Source organism: Pantherophis guttatus, chromosome 1 (assembly GCF_059756535.1).
Source record: "Pantherophis guttatus breed Tessera chromosome 1, ASM5975653v1, whole genome shotgun sequence".
Lineage (NCBI taxonomy): Eukaryota > Metazoa > Chordata > Lepidosauria > Squamata > Colubridae > Pantherophis > Pantherophis guttatus.
The window spans coordinates 136,258,946-136,281,989 of record NC_142063.1 but is presented as its reverse complement, the minus strand read 5'-3'; the positions used below and the strand labels follow the sequence as shown (position 1 = coordinate 136,281,989).

Genomic DNA, 23,044 nt, shown 5'->3' with positions numbered 1-23,044 from the left:
TAGAAATTATTTTCCAGCCTGCAAAAGAAGCAGAAATATCTCTCACTTTATGTTAAAGAGCAATGATTTATATGTTTCCATGGGCAAAATCCAACTCAGCATCTCTTCCTTTGGAATGATCATTGGATAATAATAATTGAATGCTAATAAATGTCATTTCTCTGCAGGTTATATACCTTTGTTCCCCTTTTCCCCTCTCCAATTACATTTTTATGATCAATCAATTAATATGAAATCCTGCAGAATAGGAAACAATACAATATATGAATATAAGCAAATTTGTATTATAAAAACCAACCTTGGTATTACATTTTTAATTCTAGCTCCTAATCCTTGTGCTGCTAACAGTGGCAGAGGTCCTTGCTCCCATATGTGCCTGATAAATCATAACAGGAGTGCTGCTTGTGCATGTCCTCATCTAATGAAACTGGCTGAAGATAAAAAGGCATGTTATGGTAAGTTTTGTGTAGTTTATTTTTCTAACAACTGCTTAAAAGACACAGAGCCTCTGAGGTGCCATTTACTGATAATCTTGATGGTAAACTCTTGCTTCATGTTAATGAATGGATTGCTTTTTTGTATTTAGCTCGTGAAGATTTATTATCTTGGGGTTTTCCCCCTTTTCTCTATGAATATAAATAGTGTGATTCACAGAAGTTATCTTCCCAAAACAGAGAAATTTCTAAATGGGAAAATATCAGAAAATGATGATGCAAGTAAACTATATAATGAAAAGCTTCTTATTAGTTTAATCTCTACCTTTCTTCTTTTGAACTCAGTATCATTCTGGGAGTCTTATAATGCAGAAGCTACTAAAAATCTGTAAAACTATAATAAAGGCAGAAATGTGAATTAACTCTCACATATTTGGTGTTTGGGGAGAAAAATAAAATAAAACTGTATAATGCTTCATTATCAAGATATACCAGGGCAACATAATATTGTTAACAAATATATTGTGTTCTTTGAGATATAGACAATTAAATAAAAGCAGTATTGATCCTTTCATATAAAATTTTCAACTTCAGAATGGATACTTCCCACAACTTTTCCACTCATCTTGGAGACAGGAGCTCATTATACACATCCTTTTATATTTGCTTTTGTAGCAGAACACTATCCTTACCCTCACTGTTGTTGATTCTTTTCACCAGAAAATTACTCTTACATTTTTCCATTTTCCATATAGTTTCTTTCTTATATATTTATGGAGATTCTCAGTCATCCAAGGCATGTTTATCCCAAAGGTGCTTTTTCGGGAGGCAACTAGACTTTCTGTTTTCTTTTTTTGAAGACGTTTCGCTTCTCATCCATTCTTCAGAACTGAAGAAGCTTCTTGTATGAGAAGTGAAACATCTTCAAAGAAAACTAGAAAGTCCCGTTGTCTCTTGAAAAAGCACCTTTGAGTTTCTCTCTTATACTTTAGCTTGTGTTTCTTTAAAAAAAATACCATATATTTTATTACTATAAGTACTGATAAAGGAAAGCAATAGTCCACACAAGCTAGAGTACATTAAATTATACATAGCTAAATATTGTAAAAAAACATGAAACCCGCAAACTAAATCAACTAAGTGATCTTGGAGCAGTCAATTCTCTTATCACTTATTCAGTCATTTCTGAAAAATGCTGCCGATAAAAATTCAGGGAGCTTTTCCAGGAGTCCAAAATAATTACAACTTTTCAAGCATATATGCGACTTATATAATTCTACTTTCAAGTTTCTATACTTTAACTAAGAAATATGTAAACATTTTACATTATTACGTCCATGTGTAATTTATTCATACGTGTATTATTGTACTTTGTGCACAAATTTATACTTTGAGAAAAACTATACAAAATATATTTTCCATACACGAGACCAGGAATTAGAGGGAATATTGCAGAGAAGTGATAAGTGGGAGTAGGAAGTAAGGTGATAGTTTTCATGATAATTTGGTGATAGCTCAGAAGAAAACATAATATGACTCTTTACTTATTAATTATATCTAGTTCCTATTTGATTTTAATTTGTTGATTAGAATAGAATAGAATAGAATTTTTTATTGGCCAAGTGTGATTGGACACACAAACGATTTGTCTTGGGGCATATGCTTTCAGTGTACATAAAAGAAAAGATACATTCATCAAGAATCATAAGTTACAACACAATGATAGTCATAGGGTACAAATAAGCAATCTTAATAAGCAATTAAGAAATGTATAAACATGTGATTTTCTAAGTCAACATGCAGCCTGCAGGAATCCAATTTAGTGGCCCCCATTTTTATTTGGGTTTGATGTCATTGGTATAAAGGCCCAATTAAAAAACACATACACACCAAAAACTTCTTTTTCCAAAAAGCACCACAACAAAGTGACTCTTCAAGGCAGTTTAGCAATTTTGTAGGGATGGGGAACTATATTTGAAAGATTCCATTGCATCCAGTACTACTACTTTCATATGAGAAATGTATGTATGCATGTATGTATATTAGGGTAGGAAATGGTCTAGTTATTTTTTTTACACCCTTTCAATATAAAGGTGAGGAGATTGGTCTCTTTTTTGAAGGAGGAAGAAAATTGTCTCCACCACATGCACACAAGAAGATCAAAAGGTGAGGGCCAGGTAAAGAGCTCCAACAAAGATAGATGGTAGCAACAAAAACTACAAGCTACTACCCCTATAAACCAGGTGAAAATAGGGAGTGAAGAGCCAGAGGGCAGTTTGGGAAATGACACTTGGGACCTACTACAAATCTCAGCATTTCACTACATTGTTGAATAAGTCTCTTTTGATTTGTTAATTTCTCTAAAAAAAACTTTTTGGGGAGAGGGGAATGCAGAATTAATTGAAGAGATTTAAAAAAAAACTCAGTTGAATCAATTAAGATCAGCTTTCACATCTCTGAACCACATTTTGTCTCAATCAGTATTAGATTTTAAATTTATTTATTTAATACCAGCAAAATATGTGAATTTTATTTATAGTAGAATATCCAATAATTTTGCTCTATTTTACAGCAAGTTTTGTTCACACATAATAATACGAAATAAGTTACACATTTGTATATTGTATTTTTTAATACAGGTAGTCCTTGACTTATGATTATAACTGGGCCCAAAATTTCTGTTGTTAAGCAAGACAATTGTTAAGTGAGTTTTGCCTCATTTTATGTCTTTTCTTGCCATAGTTGTTAAGTGAATCACTACAGTTGCTAAGTTAGTCACATGGTTGTTAAGTGAATCTTTCTTTCCTATTGACTTTGTTAGAAGGTCACAAAAGGTTATCACAATCTCCAGGATACTGCAACCATTATAAATATAAACCAGTTGCCAAGTGTCTGAATTTTGATCATGTGACCATGGGGATATTGCAAAGGTTGTAAGTATGAAAAATGATCACTTTTTTCAGTGCCATTGCATCTTCAAATGGTCACTACAGGTAAATGAATGGCCATAAATCGAGGACTACCTGTATGCAAATTTAAATAGTATATCTACTGTTATACATAAAATTGCATTTCATTGCTCTGTATCTAAGAAAATCACATCTTTCTTTTTTATAGAAATGAAAAAGTTCCTTCTTTATGCAAGGCATTCAGAAATAAGAGGTGTTGACATAGAGAATCCATACTTCAATTATATAACAGCATTTACAGTTCCTGATATTGATGATGTAACAGTTGTAGATTTTGATGCAGTGGAAGAGCGTTTGTACTGGACTGATGTGAAAACACAAACTATAAAACGGGCCTTTATTAATGGGACTGGCTTAGAAACTGTCATATCAAGAGGTAAAGTGTGTACTTTAGAAAGCACTATTGTGTATATTTAAGAAACAAAACATACATTAGCTTGCCTCTCTAATTAATATATTAACATATCAACTGGCCACATGCTGTTGAGTTAAGCTGGCCATTATTAATTGCACAAAAAGATTATCTTAGTTATGTATTACATATTTAAACTGTCTACATCCTGGATTAAAATTCTTTGCATTTTTGTTGATAACACCCCCCCCTTTTTTTTTTACTTATATATCTAGTCATTGACTGTAATAGATTTCATTTGTTTTGATTTTTCTATTTGTTTTTCTCTCAAAAATCCCAAGGTATGTTTTGATGCCCAAGAAATAAAGCTGTTCGTTACATACAGTTTTTCAACAATCATACTTTCGTTAAATTTGATAACTTCATTTTCTAAATCTAAGATGTCTTTCAAAAGGCTTTAATTTTTAAGCAATTCATTTCACATTTGATCATCTTGTGTTATAATGCCATCATGAAGTACACAAAAGAAAATAGTAACTATATACAATATGGTTGTATCCAAATCTGTCCATCTCATGTAATAGTATGTGGCAATGACTTTGGGAGATGTGCGAGGGGGGGCTGCCTAAAGGATTATCACAAGGAGAGTACCCCAGCTGCATTGCAGGCAGAAAAAAAAACATCAGAAAGGATCCTTTATAATTTATTAGTCTGTAAAAAGTGATGGTGGGGGATTTGTACTTTCAGATATACATAAAGTAGAATTAGCTCATCTGTCCATGTTTCTTGTCTGGTCTATCAAGGAAGTCTGATACCTACAAAGAGAATAGAAACTGCTGATTAAACATACCCCAATGGCCCTTTATTTACTGAGACTTTGAACCATAAAACCTGATCTGGTTTAGCATTTATCATTTGTACCACACAATCTTTCAGGAAGGCTACAAAAGTGTACTAGTATTCAGTATAACCTTTTTATCTTTGTTCTCCAGATTCTGATGTACAAGATGATGTTGTCTTTATGTAGAATATAGTCATCAAGATTATTAATCATTGATTTCTTTTTTTTAAAAAAGACTATTAGTGCTATTTAAGATGACAGCTATCTCCATCTCTTTAGTTCTGCTAAGTACAATTGAATCTCTTTTCATCAGACACGAATCTCTTCCGACAAACTTTGTTAAATGTCCTGTGTGATGTCCTGTTTTAGAAGCTCTCTAGACTGGGGTTATGACCTCTTCATTTGAAATGAACTTTTCTCATTCAGTTCTTAAATTATTTTTCTTATTTAACTTTAAAATGACAGATTTTAATTTAATGTTTCCTCCTCCTCCCCCCACCCATGTTTCGAATGAACATGAATAAAGCACTGAATAAATAAGTAGTGTAATTTAAATCCATTAAAATTAAAGTTTGCATTTGTTCCATGAAATATGAAATCTAGTCATATATTTCTTTGAAAATTCATGATCCATAGATTACAGTTATTACAGATGTTACTCTGTACAGTTGTTAAGAGTTGGGGAGAGTGCATTATCTATTAAATATATCTGTCTGTTTCAAGGGCTTTTCCTGGTTATATCTGCATGCATGCATTTCTTCACCAGGAGACCTAAAACTATGTGGTCAGTGCATGCATATCTATACAGGTGGAATCTAGGAAAGGCCTTAAAGTGGTCATGCTAAATCTTGGTGCTATTTGTATGCTTTGGACAACCCAATATACACAATCTTCGTTTTTCTCTTTATGTTTTAATGTATATATTTGTTCAGTCCTATATATTTTAGTATAAAAGCTAATTTGAATTAAATAAAATTTAAGTATGGCAGGTTTCAAGTTATTTGGGGTTCACATAACATACAAAATATTTTCAGCAGTAAAACTAGTAGGACAGTTTGTGCAAATAGCTTCTTTGTTTTATATTTTGTAGATATTCAAAGCATTCGTGGACTGGCTGTGGATTGGTTATCACGTAATTTATATTGGATTAGTTCAGAATTTGATGAAACACAAATTAATGTAGCCCATTTAGATGGCTCTTTAAAAACTTCAATTATACATGGGATTGATAAACCACAATCTCTTGCAGTTTATCCAGCTAAAGGGTAAAGTATTGTTCCTATCAGTACAGCTTTGGGATAGTAAACAATGTGCATTTTTGAGTTTGCTTGTCAAGTTTAATACTATTTGTATAATATTGTATAATCCTATGTTAGCCACCCAGAGTCACTTGGCAATTGGGCAGCTATATAAATAGAAGAAATATAAATACATAAAAAGAGAATTTAGTAAATTCTATCTTCTATAAGATGAAATCTCCATGGAGTACTAGTATGGAGACTCCATTTTCAAAAAACGGTATATATGTGTGTCGGGAGAGAAAAGAGATAATAAATTAGACCTCTGTGTAGCCAATATTTGTATGGATAGCTATTTTAGTTTTAGGGAACTCTATGTATGCAACAAGTTGTAATTTTTTTCATGACCAATATTAGAAATACATTTTATTGATTTAAAATATTTGATTTAAAATATTTTTGATATTCTAATATTAATCACGGTCTGGAAGATGCAGTGATACTATTTATACCCCTCTAAAGAAAAACACATTTAATTTAAAAAATCTGTTCCAATTTCCAGTTAGAAAAGCTGAAGTTGTTAAATATATTTTAAATATATTTAAATAAATTAAAGCTTTACATCTATAAGTTTTAATGCATTATTTTGTACATTAATGCATCTTATTATTTAGTTATTTAGTTTTATAAAGGATGTAGTGCAGTAATGGGTTTCAATTTAGTTTGCTACAGGTTCGCTTGTGGGCATGCACGCGCTCATGCGCATGTGCGATGCTTCTGTGCATGCACAGAAGTGTCCGGGTGGGTGGGCGGAGCCTCCCGCCACCGCTACTGTTTCGCCCAATCCCACCGCTGATGTAGTGCAATATGTTGATTATTCCCAATTCATGCCAACTCATGATTCTTTTTCTGACTAGATTTAGAAATCATAGTTAATAAGAATTCCACACAATCTCTGACTGAGGAATGGTTTCAAGATGGTAGAAGACAACCAATGTAAAACTATATCATATTATGTTCGCCTAATAGTTTGGGGAAGTAGATAAAAATTCACCAGCTCAAAGCTCCATATTTTCTCCTTATATCACCCATCCACATAACTTCCAGCCTGGTGCTAGAGTCATACATTTCTTTCCATAATGATAAAAGAAAAAAAAAAGTTCGTATCTCCTGTCACAACTTACAAAAAGTAGCTGTTGTTTCAGAATAGAGTGTCTTCCTTTCTATAATAATATATGATTACTGTGTTAATATATTTAATGCAACAGTATTTTATATCTATTTTCATTAAGGAAGCTTTATTGGATTGATGGGAACACAATTAACATGGCAAATATGGATGGCAGCAACAGTAAAATACTACTACAAAATCAAAAAGACCCAGTTGGTAAATATAGCTAAAACCTCTTTTGTGTCAAGTTGTTTTGCTATAATTCAAGAAATTATATCTGTATGTGCACAAAGTAAGCAGGCATAGATAATAGCAAATACTTCGGCTTTCATTTTTCACAGAATACTAGAATGCTGGAATTTTCATGACTCCATTCATTCATTGTGCTAAATCACAGTCTGATTTGTTCATCTTAGCATGTTGTATAAATTCAACTATATAATTTATAGCCCTCTCATTACCAGTGGATTGTGGGTAAGAGGTAATAAACCATAGGTAAAGAGTTTAAACAAGCCATAGCTTAATAAAACTTGTGAACCAGTCGATTCAAGTGTGTGTTTCCTTAAAAATGTATAAATTAAGCAGACAGTTGTAGAGGAAGTGCCAAGGCAAGGGTGTTTTGGTTTGGTTTGGTTTGGCTTGGTTTGGCTTAGTTTATGATTATTATAGACCAGAAGAACTTAAAAAAGAAAATAATAAAATAGATATCTTAAAAAAAATTGATGTATTGAAAATGATATACCAAACACATATAAAATTATAAATGTTTTGGCATACCATATTTGTCAGTATACTACCAAAGCAAACAGATCATTTAATCATGATATGTTAAGCCTGGTTTGTTTTTCTTTAAAAAATGAGACAATATACTACCGGCATTGTGTGGTTTTTTGGCTTTATTGACTTGGAAATTTTTATTTCTTTTTGAACCTGTGCTGCTTATGTGGGTTTTATTGTGGCCTGTGTTTTATCTTTGCTTTTGTCTTTTTAATAGATCATGGTTTCTCTCTGTGTGTGTGTGTGTGTGTGTGTGTGTGTTTATGTATGTTTGAGGTTATGAAGCTTTTTCTTGATGTTTGTAAGAGGTGCAATTTATGTGATATAAGTCTTTGTAAGGTGGGTTTGGGGAAATAGTTATGGACTTTCATGCAGGTGTATATTTTTCCTACATTTTTTTCTCTTTATTAACATAAGTATTTTGGTGTTAGTTTCGGGTTTGGAGTTTGGATTTGGAGGACACAATCCTCAAATTTGTGAATTTTGCATGTGGAAGAATTAACCATTGCAAGAAGGCTATTACTAAAAAGAATGGTTATTTTCAGGAAAAAAGAAAACAGTTTACTTCAAGGAACAAGCATTTTAAGATGGTTTTGCCTGGCATCTTTGTAGATTAGTATAAAGCTTCGGTCAAGAACATAAAGAAACTGGAAATAAATGTTATGGAGATAACATTGATAAACCATGTTCTTCAAACCATAGTTTCAACTATAACAATTATATTGTCAAAATATAAGATGGGTTCATATATATAAAACTAACTAATCAGGCAAAAGAACTCTGCCTTTGTATTTCTTGCATATCCCATACTATTAAGTGTTCCTCATTGGTGAACCAGAGGGGAAAATTGACAATCCCCTGTAGCATTTCTAACACTTAGTACCCTTGCTGTATTTTCAACAGATTTTAAGAAGTAACAAATACATTTAGAACATACATATTTTAGATTTATTATTTCAGTCTTCTTCTCTTTACATTTCTCCCTTGCATTTCTTATTTCCCTTCTTTCTGTTCACAATATCTGGCTACTAATGATTAAGTCTTTTTTCTTTTTTCTATTAAAAGATTTTAGCAATTTAGCTTGTCTTCATTTCTAATTTCATTTTAGTTGTTGCTTTGCAAAATCATTTGGCTACGTAAAGTTATGGAATTATGAATTATGAACGGCAAGCATTATAATTTGTAGACCAATTCTGTGAAAAACAGCATTATGTGCTGAGGCAGAAACACCTCTAGAATTGATCTCAAAAGTCTTATTCCAAATTAAAAGTAGATTTGTGACAGATCTATAGGCCATGAATAATGTTTTAAGGGTCATAGACCACAGTTCATCTTCTTAACATTCCAAAGGACTGGAGGTGATCATCCTATCCTGTAGCAATAGCTTTAGTAAGAGTAGAAGCATATTTGGGAACACTTTTTCATATTTGGAAAAGTTAACTGTACAATTTTGCTATTTTTATGGCAGATTTTGGTCATGGCGATTGAAGTGAGATGGGAGTGATTGGCCTCTATCCTGATTTTTATTTTCACTCTTAACTCCTTCCCCATTCAAATGCAAAAATACAGTAAAAATCAGGCTCCCAAATGAAAATTTGGAGCCATTTTTTTTTAATTTTTAAAGTTGGGAATAGGAAAAGCAGGTGTGGCTTCTAGTTCTTACCTGTATTTTTTGGCTAGGATAAAGGAAAAGGAAAAAATATCCCAACAAAATTGGCTACACTGGTTACAGATATTAGTTGGAGTTTCAAGGTTGAGAAGCTACAATTGGAGAAGATGCAGACAAAATGGTTTGGGAACTGCTCACTCCTACTACACACAAACTATTCCCATTATGTACATGGTTCCATAATGTACCCTTATGACATTCTGCATAAATGTTAAGTTATGATTTGTTGACTAAACAATAGTTGACTGGGTTCACCTATTTCAGTAATGAATAATTATGGTTTGTAAGCAACAGTAATTGGGTTAATACACATTATGGAATAAGTCTCATTAAGCCTTAGCATAATTCATTCAATCAGCCATAAAGCTTTGCCTTAAATTGTGAGAACATTTGTTAAAATAACTTGATTTGGCTGATAATAATGGAAGAAGAAAAGGTGACTTTTAAAAATAATTTGCCTATTCAAAAAATGAGTACTGCAAAATAGTATTCATTTCAGTAATCTGAAATCTCCCCTGAATAGTTTTAGCACAATTCACTGTATTGCTCTTTGTATTAATAAAGAAAATATTTAGCAACTGACTAATCTACAGTATATTTGCCTTTTGCCTATTGCCTTTTAAAATCCATTTACTTGAAATATAATTATATTACAATCTTGTCAGAATAACTGCTTGGCATTTATTAGTATGTATTGCTACTCAGTGAAAAACGGTAATCTTCAAGCAGTTTGGCTCAACAAGTTTTGCTTCTTTAAAATAAAAAGAAAAGAGAAAAGAAACAAGAACAGCATTTTAAGTTTATCTGTTGTTAAACATTGCTCATTTAGATGTATTCTTTGTTACCAGAGGTATTAAGAACATCTAACAAAATATGGGATTGGATTAATTAGTAAGCAATGTATTTAGAATTCAATCTCCTAATATAAATGTCCCATTTTCATTCACAGTTGTCAATCCCTTCCCCAGTTTTTTGTGTTGCTTAGATATTTTCATTTGTGTACATTGGTTTATTAAAGTAGACAATGGGGAAAAATCATACCAAGATAAATCTTTGTAAAAAAAATAATTAAAAAACTAAGTAAAGTAAACAAACAAACAAACAAATAAATAAATAAATAATATTCTTTAGACTTATTTGACAAATTCAATCAGTGAAAAGCATTTATTTTATATCTATACACCTATATCTATAGGTGCTTATATGAGCAAAATGATACTTGTGGGATAATCATCCTGGAGGAAGAGAGACTGTTTTCATATTCCTCTTTCCCTACAACTTGTGAAATATTGTTGTAGATAGTTGGAGATAGTCAGAATCATACAGATTTTGACATAAAGGATGAGAAGCAAGAATCAGTTGCATTCATTTTGCCTTAATCCTTTTTTTTTTTTTTTTTTTGGAATTCCGGTTTCTTCTGTAAAAATAGAGAGTTCTTGAATTCTCAGAACAAATATTCTAAATTCAACTTGCTGTGTCACGATAACAACACAAGCATCTTCCATGGTTTTATAGAAAGGATATTGTTAGAACCAAATATGTCTCAAAAGAATCTATGTGATTACTAAATTGTGGCTATAAAATATATATTCAATGTTCTTTACTGACTAGGAATTTGCAAGAAGATAGGTAATCCTACTGGACGCACCTGGTATTAAAATCTGTGCTTGCATAAAACAGTTGTAAACTTAAGATAAAAAAAGGAATAGATAATACAGTGAAGTTTTGGTGATCTCTTCACAGTATTAGATGAGTGCTGACAAATTATAGTTTTATATAATGTAGAATTATGCCCTGCTCAATAAGTTTCTGATCCCCATTCCTGCAGTACTCCAATAAACTACTAAACTATAGTGCCCACAATTAATATTATACTGTCATGTAAGTTTTCTGCAAAACAGAATTCAATTACCATAACACAAAATGTCATCTTAGAATTTTCTTTTATTGTATTATAATTCTACATTAACTTTGAACCTTTCTAAGGCAAGTGTATAGCTTTAGAATATATAACAAGAACTATACAAGTTTCTCTAATTATTAATTTTAAAAAATAAAATAAAAGATGTAATTCTGATTTTTATTTTCATAGCTTCCCTAATTACTATAGAACATCAATGGAGAGTTGGGCTATCAGTGGCTGATAGGACTGTGTAATTATTCAAAAACGGTGATAGAAACAAATGGGAGCTTTTACATGGCAATTTTTGAAGAAGCCTGCAAGGCTTGAAAAAGACATGGATTTTTTAACCTAAGAGCTGTAGTACATATTTACTGAGGGATGGGGGCAGAAATTTTGTTACTTATTTTCATGCAACGACTAGGCAACTTGTAAAGATAACAACTGATTGAATAGAAAATAAACAATCAAGTTAGAAAAAAATAGAGAATTAAGAAAATATTAAAAGTGAAAGCCCAAGAACAAAGAGCAAAAATTGTCAGTAATATTACTTGCAATAGATAGTAAAGAGTGCTCATCTGTCCCAAAGTCCCTTTATAGTTACTGTACATGGGGAAAATAATAAAATATAAAATAACTCAAGTGATTTTGTTTGATACTGAGGTTCAGATTTTTATTTGCTTTTTTTTCAAAATAAATCTAAAAACTTCAATAAAACAAATCTTTTTTTAAAAAAAAATATTGGTCAAAAGTTACTTGTAATCGTAATATGTACCGTATTAAACACTCAGCTGTAGTTTCAGGTAAAAAGGGAAATTATCTACATACATGTCTTGGTCCCTAGCACCAAACTTTTGATCTCGGAAAATGTAATGCTGTCTTCTGTTATTAGAAAGCGTTACACGTTATGAAGCTAAAGAAATATTAAGTCCATTCCCATAACTCTTTATATCAATAACGCCATTTGTCACCTTAATAAAAACCAGGGACAGAAGTTCTTTCAAAGTGTTTTTGAAAGATGCAGTTTTGAACAGTGAAGCTAGATATAAGTCAGTTATGTAGTCCTTACATTTTTTAAAAAAAAAGAAAATTGTGCTGGGACATATTATTCGAGAAATGGGTCAAATTTTTTTGACCCATTTTTTTTTCATTTTAAAGCAATCATAACATTTCATACATAAACCTTGTTTTCTCCCTTTTGTTGTTGAATGAGCAATTTCCAAAGTTTTCTTTCAGAGCTACCAACCTATTTTTTACTACAGGATATCGTGTTTAAAATAAAACAAATTAAAAACTGTGGTACTATTTTTAAAAATAATTTAGAATCCATAAATTCATTTTGCTGTTGTATAAGCAAATATGAAAATGTAAAAAATAGAGTTCATACGTTGACATTTCTGCAAATATGATTCCTGTATCTGAAAATGTGTTTCAGGTCTGTGCATAGATTATTCAGAGAATAAACTTTATTGGATCAGTTCAGGCAATGGAACTATAAACCGATGCAACTTGGATGGTGACAATTTTGAAGTAATAGATTCAATGAAAGAAGAGCTAACCAAAGCTACAGCCTTAACTATAATGGGTAAGTGAACATATAAGTTAACATGGTTCATATCCAATAATTAACCCTCCTGATACACATTAATTATCAAAAACGTATCAGACTTTTCCATTAAAGTATGTTGTACCATATTGCCTTAATATGAATTTTGAAGCCAGCATTTCTACTCAGTCAGGTAGGACAAGAAAGTTTGTATGATTGTATGATTTGGGGATTGCATGATTCAGTTAGGGATGTTCTTTTTCTATTGTACAATGGAAATATGTGTATCAATACAAAGGCATATGTACAGTACTTCTATAGTATCTATTGCTGTCTTTATTGCTCTGTAGCTTTTAAAAAATCTTTATGCAAATAAGAGGGCTTATATTCATTTTTAGATAATTAACAGATCTAGAGTTACAGCTCATCTATTATTCATAGTTAAATATTAATAGTATAATCACTTGTTATTTTATGTAAAATTGATACGAAAAACCAAAAAGAACAAGTTAAAAAAAGTATAATTAAAATAGAAGAATATAATAGCATAATTCTTAAAATGATTTCAAAGTAGTATCTTTGTAGTAATTATAGCTGATGGCTGTTACTGGAAGGATAGAGGATATTCTTGCTGAAGATGGATGAAGACTAGGAAATACTTTAGAAATGATTAAATAGTAGGTTATATCTAACTATATGCATTACTTTTTGCATTAGAGATAATTTAAAAAGAATATCTTAAATGAATACCTCTAATGCAGGTAGTTCTTGTCTTATGACCACAATTGGGACCAGAATTAATGTTATTAAGCAAGGCAGTTAAGTGAGTCATACCCATTTTTTTTACCTTTTTGCCATGGTTGTTAAGTGAATCACTGCAATTGTTAAGTGAATCACACGATCATTAATTGATTCAGCTTCCCCCATTGAATTTGCTTCTCAGAAGCTGGCTGGAAAGGTAGGATCTTCACAGATGATAATCCTATGACCCCGGGTTGCTGCAACCATCCTAAAACATGCTGGCTATCAACTGCTCAAATTTTGATCCGCATGACCATTGCGATGTTGTGATAGTCATGGACACAAGGACCAGTTTTAAGTCAGTTTTTTTCAGTGCCATTGTAACTTCAAACAGTTGCTAAATGAATGATTGTAAATCAAGGACTACCTCAACCAATTTTTCTTGTTATTATACTCTGCTTTCATATTTATTGGATTAATGTGAAATAAAATCCATTTTTATGGTCAAGTAACTAGCTAAAAATAGAAAGCAGAGAACATGGTTACTTAAATAGATCTAATCCTGAAGAAACAAAAAATTAGTTGCTCCAGTGTATGTAGTGATTCTAATACATTTATAAGAGATCTTGATTCAGAATAATCAATCAGCTGGCCAGGTTTTACAGCTGATACAAATTATTTCGAACGATATAAACCAAACCAGACACTAGACTCTGACAGCATTCTTTTTAGTCAAACGTATTAAGCACATACATATAAACAAACAAATTCCATGAACTGGAATTGACTCTAGCTAAACAGGAGAGATATCTTGAATTCATAGTGAATAGGTCACTGAAAACTGCACAATATACAGTAGTTTTGAGAAAAGCAGATTCAGTGATAAAGATTGTTAGGAAATGGATCAAAAGAAAGTATTATAGTATAACAATATAATTTTAAAAAACTTAAAATTGATATTTCAGAGCACGAAACAATACATAACAACTTGCCCAAATTCATTATGGTGTTGAAATGGTTTTCCTGCGAGGAAAGGTACAATATTGAAGACTTTCTGGTTTACAAGTAAAGATGCAATACATATTATTATATTTAATATAGAAAAACTAGATTTGGAGATAGTTAAGAAAGCTGATTTACAGGAGTTTCAAAATGTCTATTATTTCTTAAGGTTTATATAAATATAAGTGAGATTTACAGAGAAGCTGATTAGGTTTGCTGATTACACTGAATTATTTGGGGAGGGGGAGGCTGGTAAATAAAAGTGAAGTATATTCATAGCCTTGAGTTATTTATAAAAATAACAAAGGCAGGATAAAAATCTAATAAATAAATAAATAAATAATAATAAAATCAAAAACAATTTATCTCAAGCAAAGGGCCTGGTGGCTCAGCAGACTGATAGCATTGTGATTAACACCAGCTGTCTGCAATTACTGTAAGTTCGAATCTCACCAGGCTCAAGATTGACTCAGCCTTCCATCCTTTCTAAGGTAGGTAAATTGAGGACCCAGTTTGTGGGGGCAATAAGCTGACTTTGTATAAATATACAAAAGTATGAAGGCTATTGCTTAACGCATTGTAAGCCGCCCTGAGTCTCCGGAGAAGGGCAGCATATAAATCAATTTATATGCATGCTGAATTTACTTGGTAATGATGTCATTGAAAGTATCTGGTGGTCATAGTGGATAGCTTGAACTGAAGTGTTAGACACTATAAAGTTACTTTAGGTGGTAGTGATCATTACGATAACTTTAAAAAACAAATCTGTCAATATCCTGATATATTTACAACAAATATTTGATACGAGCATACTGGAATGCAATCATTGTTTACCAAAAATAATACTGAAGAACTGCAAAATATATACAAAAAGAAACTCATGATGGACCTAGAACAATTCCTTTATGGGTCAAAATATGTGATTTTTTTAAAAAAATACTAAGAAAAATATCTTTAAATTGATATTTAAATGTGCTGTACCTAATACAGAACAAATAGGTTTCATTTTTATACAAATATATGGATTTAGAAGCTCTTTATATACAACCCTTAGGTTCAGAAGCTCCATAATGCTAAAAACCAACTAACAGGAAGCAACAGTGATACTGTCTTTGGTGTCCTTGTGACATCTGATTGGCTGGATGTGAGAACGAAATGACTTTTGGTCTGATACAGTATTGATCTAATAGTATATAATATGCTTATGTCAATATAAGCCATAGTTCATTTAAGGACAGCATCATGAGTTGTATTAATCTTCATTCCATGTAATCACATACTTATCCACGGTCTTTATTGTTAACATAAATCCAAACAACTATAGTATATTATTTTTTATCTTTTACTTTATCTCATACGTACTTGATCAGTGATTAAGGATTGTAATTAAATATGCTCACAAACCTGGGAATAATTGAATCAATTATAATTCTCAATTATAATTCTCAATCTTTCAAGAATTGTGGCAGAATGGAAACAGCAGTCCTGCATATAGCATTGGTATACCATTGCATATCATAGGAGATTATGCTATTGGTGATTCATCTTGCCATTTTTGCCCTGATGTTTATGCATAGTAAGGTATTAGGAGCAGTGTAGCCTGTCCTCTGAATTTGCCATTATTCCCTTCAAAATGTTGGACCAAGATAAACTGTAATAGACAATAAATCCAATAAATTTATATTAAAAAAGTATCACTGGAACAATACTGGGATTTCTGGTTGAAAATCTATCTGCTAATGCCTTGCCTTTTATTATCTCAGAGTTGCTATTGAAATAATGCTGTGTGATACATGGATTGCTATTCTCTCTTGCAATTTTTTTTAACTGGCATTGTTATCTGTTCCTCCTCTGAACAACAACAATTATATTTTGAAAGACATATTATTGTAATACATCATGTTACTATACATTTGCGGAGTTATATGGTATGTTATATGTGGACTATTCTTATAGACAGCCCAGAAACTTTAATAACAAAGCAAAACTCTTACTAAAGTATTAACTGTCACTTGGTGTTAAGGTCTTATTCTACCAGCTTTATGAAGTATTTGCTAATTGTCAGTTTAAGGTGCCAATTTAAGGTGTTGGTATTACTCTATAAATGAGCTAGTTTGAAATAGTAGTTAAAGGGACCAGGCTAAAAACTGGGAGAACATTAGTTCTAATCCCACCTTTGGCATGAAACTGGGTGACTTCGGGCCAATCTCTCTGTTTAGCAATAGGAAGAAGGAAATGGTAAGAAAAACTTACCAAGAAAACTGTAGAGTTACTTCAGGCAGTCAGCCATTACTTCAACACTAACATGAATGCAAAAAGAAATACAAATAAAACAAAAAACAAAATATCACCCTATAAGGCATTTAATGGCTTGGATCACTGTTCCGGAACATATCACTCTGTACCTTCTATTTTAGACATATCTTGTTCCACATATGGGACTCAATAACTCAGCAGTTAAAGATGTTGAGCTTGTCAGTTGGAAAGCTGACAGCCCGAGTTTGAGACCCAAGCACTGTGTGAGAGGGTGAGCTCCCATCACTTGCCTCAGCTCCTGCCCACCTAGAAGTTCAAAAGCATGCAAATGCAAGTAGATAAATAGGAACCATTTCAAAAGGAAGTTAACAATGTTCCTTGCACCTTGGCGTATAGTCATGCTGGCCACATGATCATGGAAAATTCTTTCAGACAATGCTAGTTTCCTCAGTTAAGAAACAGAGATGAGCACTGCACCATAGAGTCAGACACAACTGGACCCAGGAAACCTTTACCTTTACCTTTTGTTCCATATGCCTTCCCATGAAGACTTAGAGTAACCAGCTATCAGAGAGTATCCTGCTACTTCCATCCATAAAGTGACATACCTAGCATAGGTTTCACTGTTTTAAAGCAAAATGCTTTATCCTCTTTTTAATCAATGTGTATGTATTTATTTATGGACAAGCAGCAGATGCCATATAAACATTGGTTATTAAGAGGATAATTAGTAGGAAGTCATAGGAAACTATATTTCACAAACTAAGCTAAAAAAATCCTTAGCATTCTTTTCCCCCCAAAAAATAATGTGACAATTATTTATTTTTTACTTTAATCTCTATTTTTACTGTTTATTTTGGTAACATATATTTTAATCACTGCCTTTTATTGTACAGTTTAGTTATTTGAATTTTATTGCATGATTTTAATTGCTTGTTATCTTGTAAACCTGGTTCTGATAAGCAGAATTCAGAGTTTAAAAGTTGGAATAAATAAATAAAGGAATACAATTTCATGTAGGATCTACTAGCTCAGAGGTGTCAAATTCACATCATCACGGCGGTGTCACGTGATGTATTGGGACTATTTCTTCCTTCGCTAACTGGGCATGGGTGTGGCCAGCACAGGATGCATCTGGCCTGCGGGTTGGGAGTTTGACAGCTCTCTACTAGCTTAAATTAACAAAACAGATGATTCTTTTAACACTAGAGTAACCATAATCCTTTTAACCATAAAATGAAATTGAGAATCTGTCTCCTAACTTTACCGGCACTTTCTGTATAGAATTGTGTAATAGTATACAATTTTTTATCTGCTACTCAGAATATTACTGGGTTTCTTTAATAAGTCTAAATAACATATCTCAATATTGTTCACCAAAATTTTGCAAAATCCTAGGATTTGTCTACTCCAAAATTGGAATAATATTGGTATAGTTGTCAATATAACCACCTTCTAACTTGTACTTAAAACAGTTTTCATTCAGGAAATTTGAAAATTATATACATTATTGAAGTATTCTGTTTCACTGTTAACTCTGCAAGTATCATATCACTCAGTAGAAATTTGAGGGTTATAAAAGCAGAAACGTGTGTGGGTGTGAGACTTAAAAACAGTACTATATCCTAATTTATATGTTTGTATTATGAATGTAACAAGAGTAAGTTATACTATTTTGAATGGCTGTGCTATAATAGAACATCACAGGGATTAGCTTTTTCTTCTAAAATAGAACCAGAGACTTGAATGGAATAAGGAATTATTTGGATAGAGCAGAATGGTTATGAAAACCAGAGGCTAAAGCTTAAGAGAGACAATTATTTGTTGACTTTGAATAGTCTTTATGAATCAGTTTTCCATATTTAGAACTTAGGGTTATAATCGTATTCAAGAACCTGTTTGGCCCAATGGTTAACATTCTGGATTAGGAGTTGGTAAATCTGAGCACTAGATGTGCCAGCTGGGTAATTTTGAGCCAATCACGCTTCCTCAGTCCTAGAAAGAAGGTAATAAAAAATGACTTCTAAAAATGTTGCCTAGAAATTTGCATGGACTTATTCATGCCAGGAATCCAGGCTGACATAAAAATTCCCCTTCCCCCCCCAAAAAAAGAGAACAGAAAAGCAGTCCTCAATTAGCAGCCAGGTAAATTAACATAATCAACTCACAGCTTCATGCTACATGTGATAGCCCTACATTAGAAAAAGCAATTCTGTACGTGGATCACTAATGTAATTACAGGTAGTCCTCAACTTGCAACCACACTTGGGACCAGAATTTATATTGCTAACCAAGACAGTTATTAAGTGAGTCATGTCCAATTTTAGGACTTTTCTTGACACGGTTGTTAAGCAAATCTAAAGTTAAACTAGATGACAAGGTCCCTTCCAACTCTGTTATTCTATTATATTATTCTGTTAAATCATTGCAGTTATTAACTGAATCACATCGTTAAATGAATCTGGCTTTACCCCATTGATTTTGTTTGTCGGAAGCCAGCTGGAAGCTGGCAAATGGTGATCACATAACCCAAGGACACTGCAATCATTGTAAATATATATCAATTGCCAAACATTCAAATTTTGATCATATGACCATGGAAATGCTATAATAGTTAGAAGTATAAGGGTGGATCATAAGTAACTTTTTCAGTGCCTTTGTAATTTTGAACATTCACTAAACAAATGAGTGTAAGTTGAAGACTACCTGAATATTTTTACTCAGATAACCTTTAGAGAATAATTTTTAGCAAGGAACAATATAAAAATCCTTTCAGTCATTAAAATACCGGTGTATATATATAAAAAAAGCAGTTAAGAATTGTCAGTCTGGATTCATGCATGGGCAGGAGTGGGGATGCAACCCTGGCCACATATACTGTAGAATGCCTTCAGATTCAGTGCTTTTCTCAATTTTAAAGTCTATACGAAGCCGTTTGAAGAAGTGATCCATTGGTTCTGGGTAGGATACCAGCAGAATGCTGGCAATACTCCTAGATCACAACCTTGGGCCAAACATAATATATCTTAACCTAGGGTCTGGAAGCAGACAAAAGCCATAAATAGGAGAATCTTTGCACAGTTTCACCTGATACACTAAATGCAGTTGTTTCCACATCAGCTCTCAGTCCCCTGACTGGCAAATAAGTAAAAATAAACTAGGAAGGACAGGAGTGCAGCTCACATATGAAAAAGCACTTATTACAAAAATTTCTATCTTCTTGTCTGATATTCAGAAGACTATAACCCAGATAATTTGACAAGACATCCCTACAGTCATCTCTCTGAGCTCCACCAACAGGCACCAGGTTCTAGGGAAATATGAGCGATTTTCTCTTCAAAATGCTTCTCAGAAAAGATGATAACAATTTGCAGAGAAGTTTTACTTCCTGCTAACCCTTACATTCATGACTTAGAAAATCTTAGTTAAAATAAAAAGCTACATCAGGATATATGATGACTGGCATGGAGAAGGTAGAAAAGGTAAAGAACCTTGTTTTGAAATGAATCATCTAATCTACTTTAGTAATATATATATAGAATAAAGAGAAAGCAGTATATCATTTAGACTAGAGCATTTGCTACTCAGGCTTCTGTTGCTCTGTTGCTTACAGCAACATCATTCTAAGTACTTTGGATCAACATGAATGTGATTGATAGCTAGCTGATTGCGATTTTAAAATAGAAATAGGTCACTGGTAAACAATTGCACTTTCAGAACTAATGAAATATAATGTTGACATGAATGTTAGATTTTTTAATGTATTTGTAGTAGTGCAACATTCTAATATTCACTGGTGATAAATAAGCACTTGACACACTTAGATAGTGTAATCCTATTCAAAATAATTGAATACCATGGCTGATTTACTGAAGATTTAAGCCATGATTGTTTGATACCAGCTTCTCTGATAGGATAATTATCTTCCCAATTTTTCAGGCTTGATTTTTATGTAGCTCAATGTATTTTGGTTTAAAATAAAAATGAACTATTTTTGACTTATATAGCCCAGGAAAATTTGTTTAATAAAATGTTCATAAGGAGATTTATGGTTTTATAAACAATATTTCTGAGGCTGAGACTACTGAATTAATTTGCTATTAATTGTGAGCTAAAATATCAAGATATCTAAGGTAAATAAGGAATTTGGATATCTAAGCATTTTATTAAGGCATGAATGGGGAAAAGAGAAAAACATTACATTTCAAAGATAAATTATGAAAGTTAAGTATATATAAAATTAATTTTCAGTACAAAATATTAAAAATTGGCAAGTCTTAACTCACTTATGAATATATTAAAAGTAAATATTTACCTAAATAATTATTACATATATCTATTAAACTTTTCTATCACAAATTTTCTAATTGAGATATTATTTTAATTATATTTATATTTATTATAATATTTAGACATTTAGTCATATTCATTCAATTCTATATTTTCATATGCGAATCATCAATAATGAAAAATAATGGCCATCTGTGTTTAACAATATTATATTTTTGTTGCTAAATAATATGCATAAAAAGCATTTAAATGATTGATTACTTACTAAAGTTATATATAGTTATTATAAAAATTTTACTTACCACAACACAGTGATTAGCTATTTTAAAAAGCTGAATACTAAAATAATGTTAGGTACTTTGATACTAGAGGAGGCTATTTTTATTCCTTTTATGCTATGGTTTTTTAGCAACGAAGTTTAATATTTTGTAGCAAATTAACTGTTTAGATTTAAATCCATAGTACAATAAAAAGGTAAAATCTTAGGCATAAATGCAGAAAACCTAAAAATACTCCCAGATACAACTTAGTTACTTACTGATGTTGCAAAAGTTGACTTGGTGATTAAATCATGTTCTGATTAATTTTCTAATTCAACAAAAATGCTGTTCTTGACCTTAAGGCTACATGAAGCTGATAATAAAAAGGTCAATTTGAATAACTAGACTATTTCTTTACTTAAATGCAAACAATGAAATGTCAGATTTCCCAATTTGTTAATTGTAGTGAATTATCTAGCTGTTATTATTATAAATTTTGTTGCTAAGGCTAGATTAATTTTTAAATTGATTTCATTCATTCATTCATTCATTCATTCATTCATTCATTCATTCCTACAAGGAAAATGTCTTTGGGTACAATTCTGCACACAGCTGGATTTTAGTGGATTATAAGAAGTCTAAGTCTGAGAGTTTGGTCATTGTCAATGCAGAACTGAAACAAGATAACAGCATGTGGCTATTTTTGAGAATTCTGTTTTGATTTTTTGAATTTTTTCAATTGTATAGGTGCAGGAGACAGCAAAGAAGGCCAATACTCTAAGGGCTAGTGATGAGATTATCCTGTGCTGAATTGTCTTCTAATTCTAATATCTGTTGTGAAAAATGATTCTGTGATCTGAGAACAAAGATAACAGGATTGTCTATTTACATGATTGGAATTAGCAGGAGAGGTAGGTGGTCTAGAGACTATTTACTATTTATACCATCAGCGACTATCTTAATTAGTAGCACAGTAGGCAGATTACTCTTACCGTTATATGTTCCATTGGGGTGTGATCAATTGCAGAAGCCATGTTATTCAGAACCATATGGAATTTTCCTTTCCATTTGAAAGTTCATTAGTATGTCTCTTAGCAGCGTTAGGTTAACAGTGTTCAGTAAATTCCATTTCCTGATTATATCAGGAACATTATTTTAATACTTCTAGATTGGGAGAAATTTATTTGAGAAATTTGTAACTGCACACTCCTAAAGAGACAGGGCCATGGCTGATCATTAGTTTCTGGCTCTATATTTTGGCTCCTGCTTTCCTTTGGTTTTCATTTTAACTTTCATTGCTTTCGTTTTCATTTTTGTTAGAAAAATGAATGTGTGAGCAATATATAGAACAATATATAGCATTCCTCAGATTGACAGACAGACAAACCATTTCTGGTTGCATGGATTATCACTCTGTTTTTCAAGTGTCAAGTGATGTCATAAGGTGTGTATATATAAGTAGTGTGTGATTTACAAAATTAATCATCTTTAATATTTCAAATGTAGACAAAGCCAAACATAAAATTTGTCATCGTTATTTTGATTTAGTGAACTTATTCTGACTTAGTTTTACAAAGCAAAAATAATAGCATCATTGT

General features: G+C 31.9%; 1 protein-coding gene across 4 annotated transcripts in view; it reads left to right on the top strand.

The window, feature by feature from the left end:
• Window positions 1-23,044, top strand: part of LRP1B (LDL receptor related protein 1B) — a 986,195-nt gene that overhangs the window by 779,626 nt on the left and 183,525 nt on the right. For all 4 annotated transcript variants that reach the window (XR_004592513.3, XM_034424500.3, XM_034424507.3 and 1 more), the window contains exons 28-32: window positions 324-455; window positions 3,552-3,779; window positions 5,687-5,861; window positions 7,127-7,221; window positions 12,787-12,936. Coding sequence is in view for 3 of the 4 variants with exons in the window: in XM_034424500.3 (XP_034280391.2) it covers window positions 324-455; window positions 3,552-3,779; window positions 5,687-5,861; window positions 7,127-7,221; window positions 12,787-12,936 (780 nt within the window). In the remaining variant the exon portion in view is untranslated. The remainder of the gene's footprint in view (window positions 1-323; window positions 456-3,551; window positions 3,780-5,686; window positions 5,862-7,126; window positions 7,222-12,786; window positions 12,937-23,044) is intronic.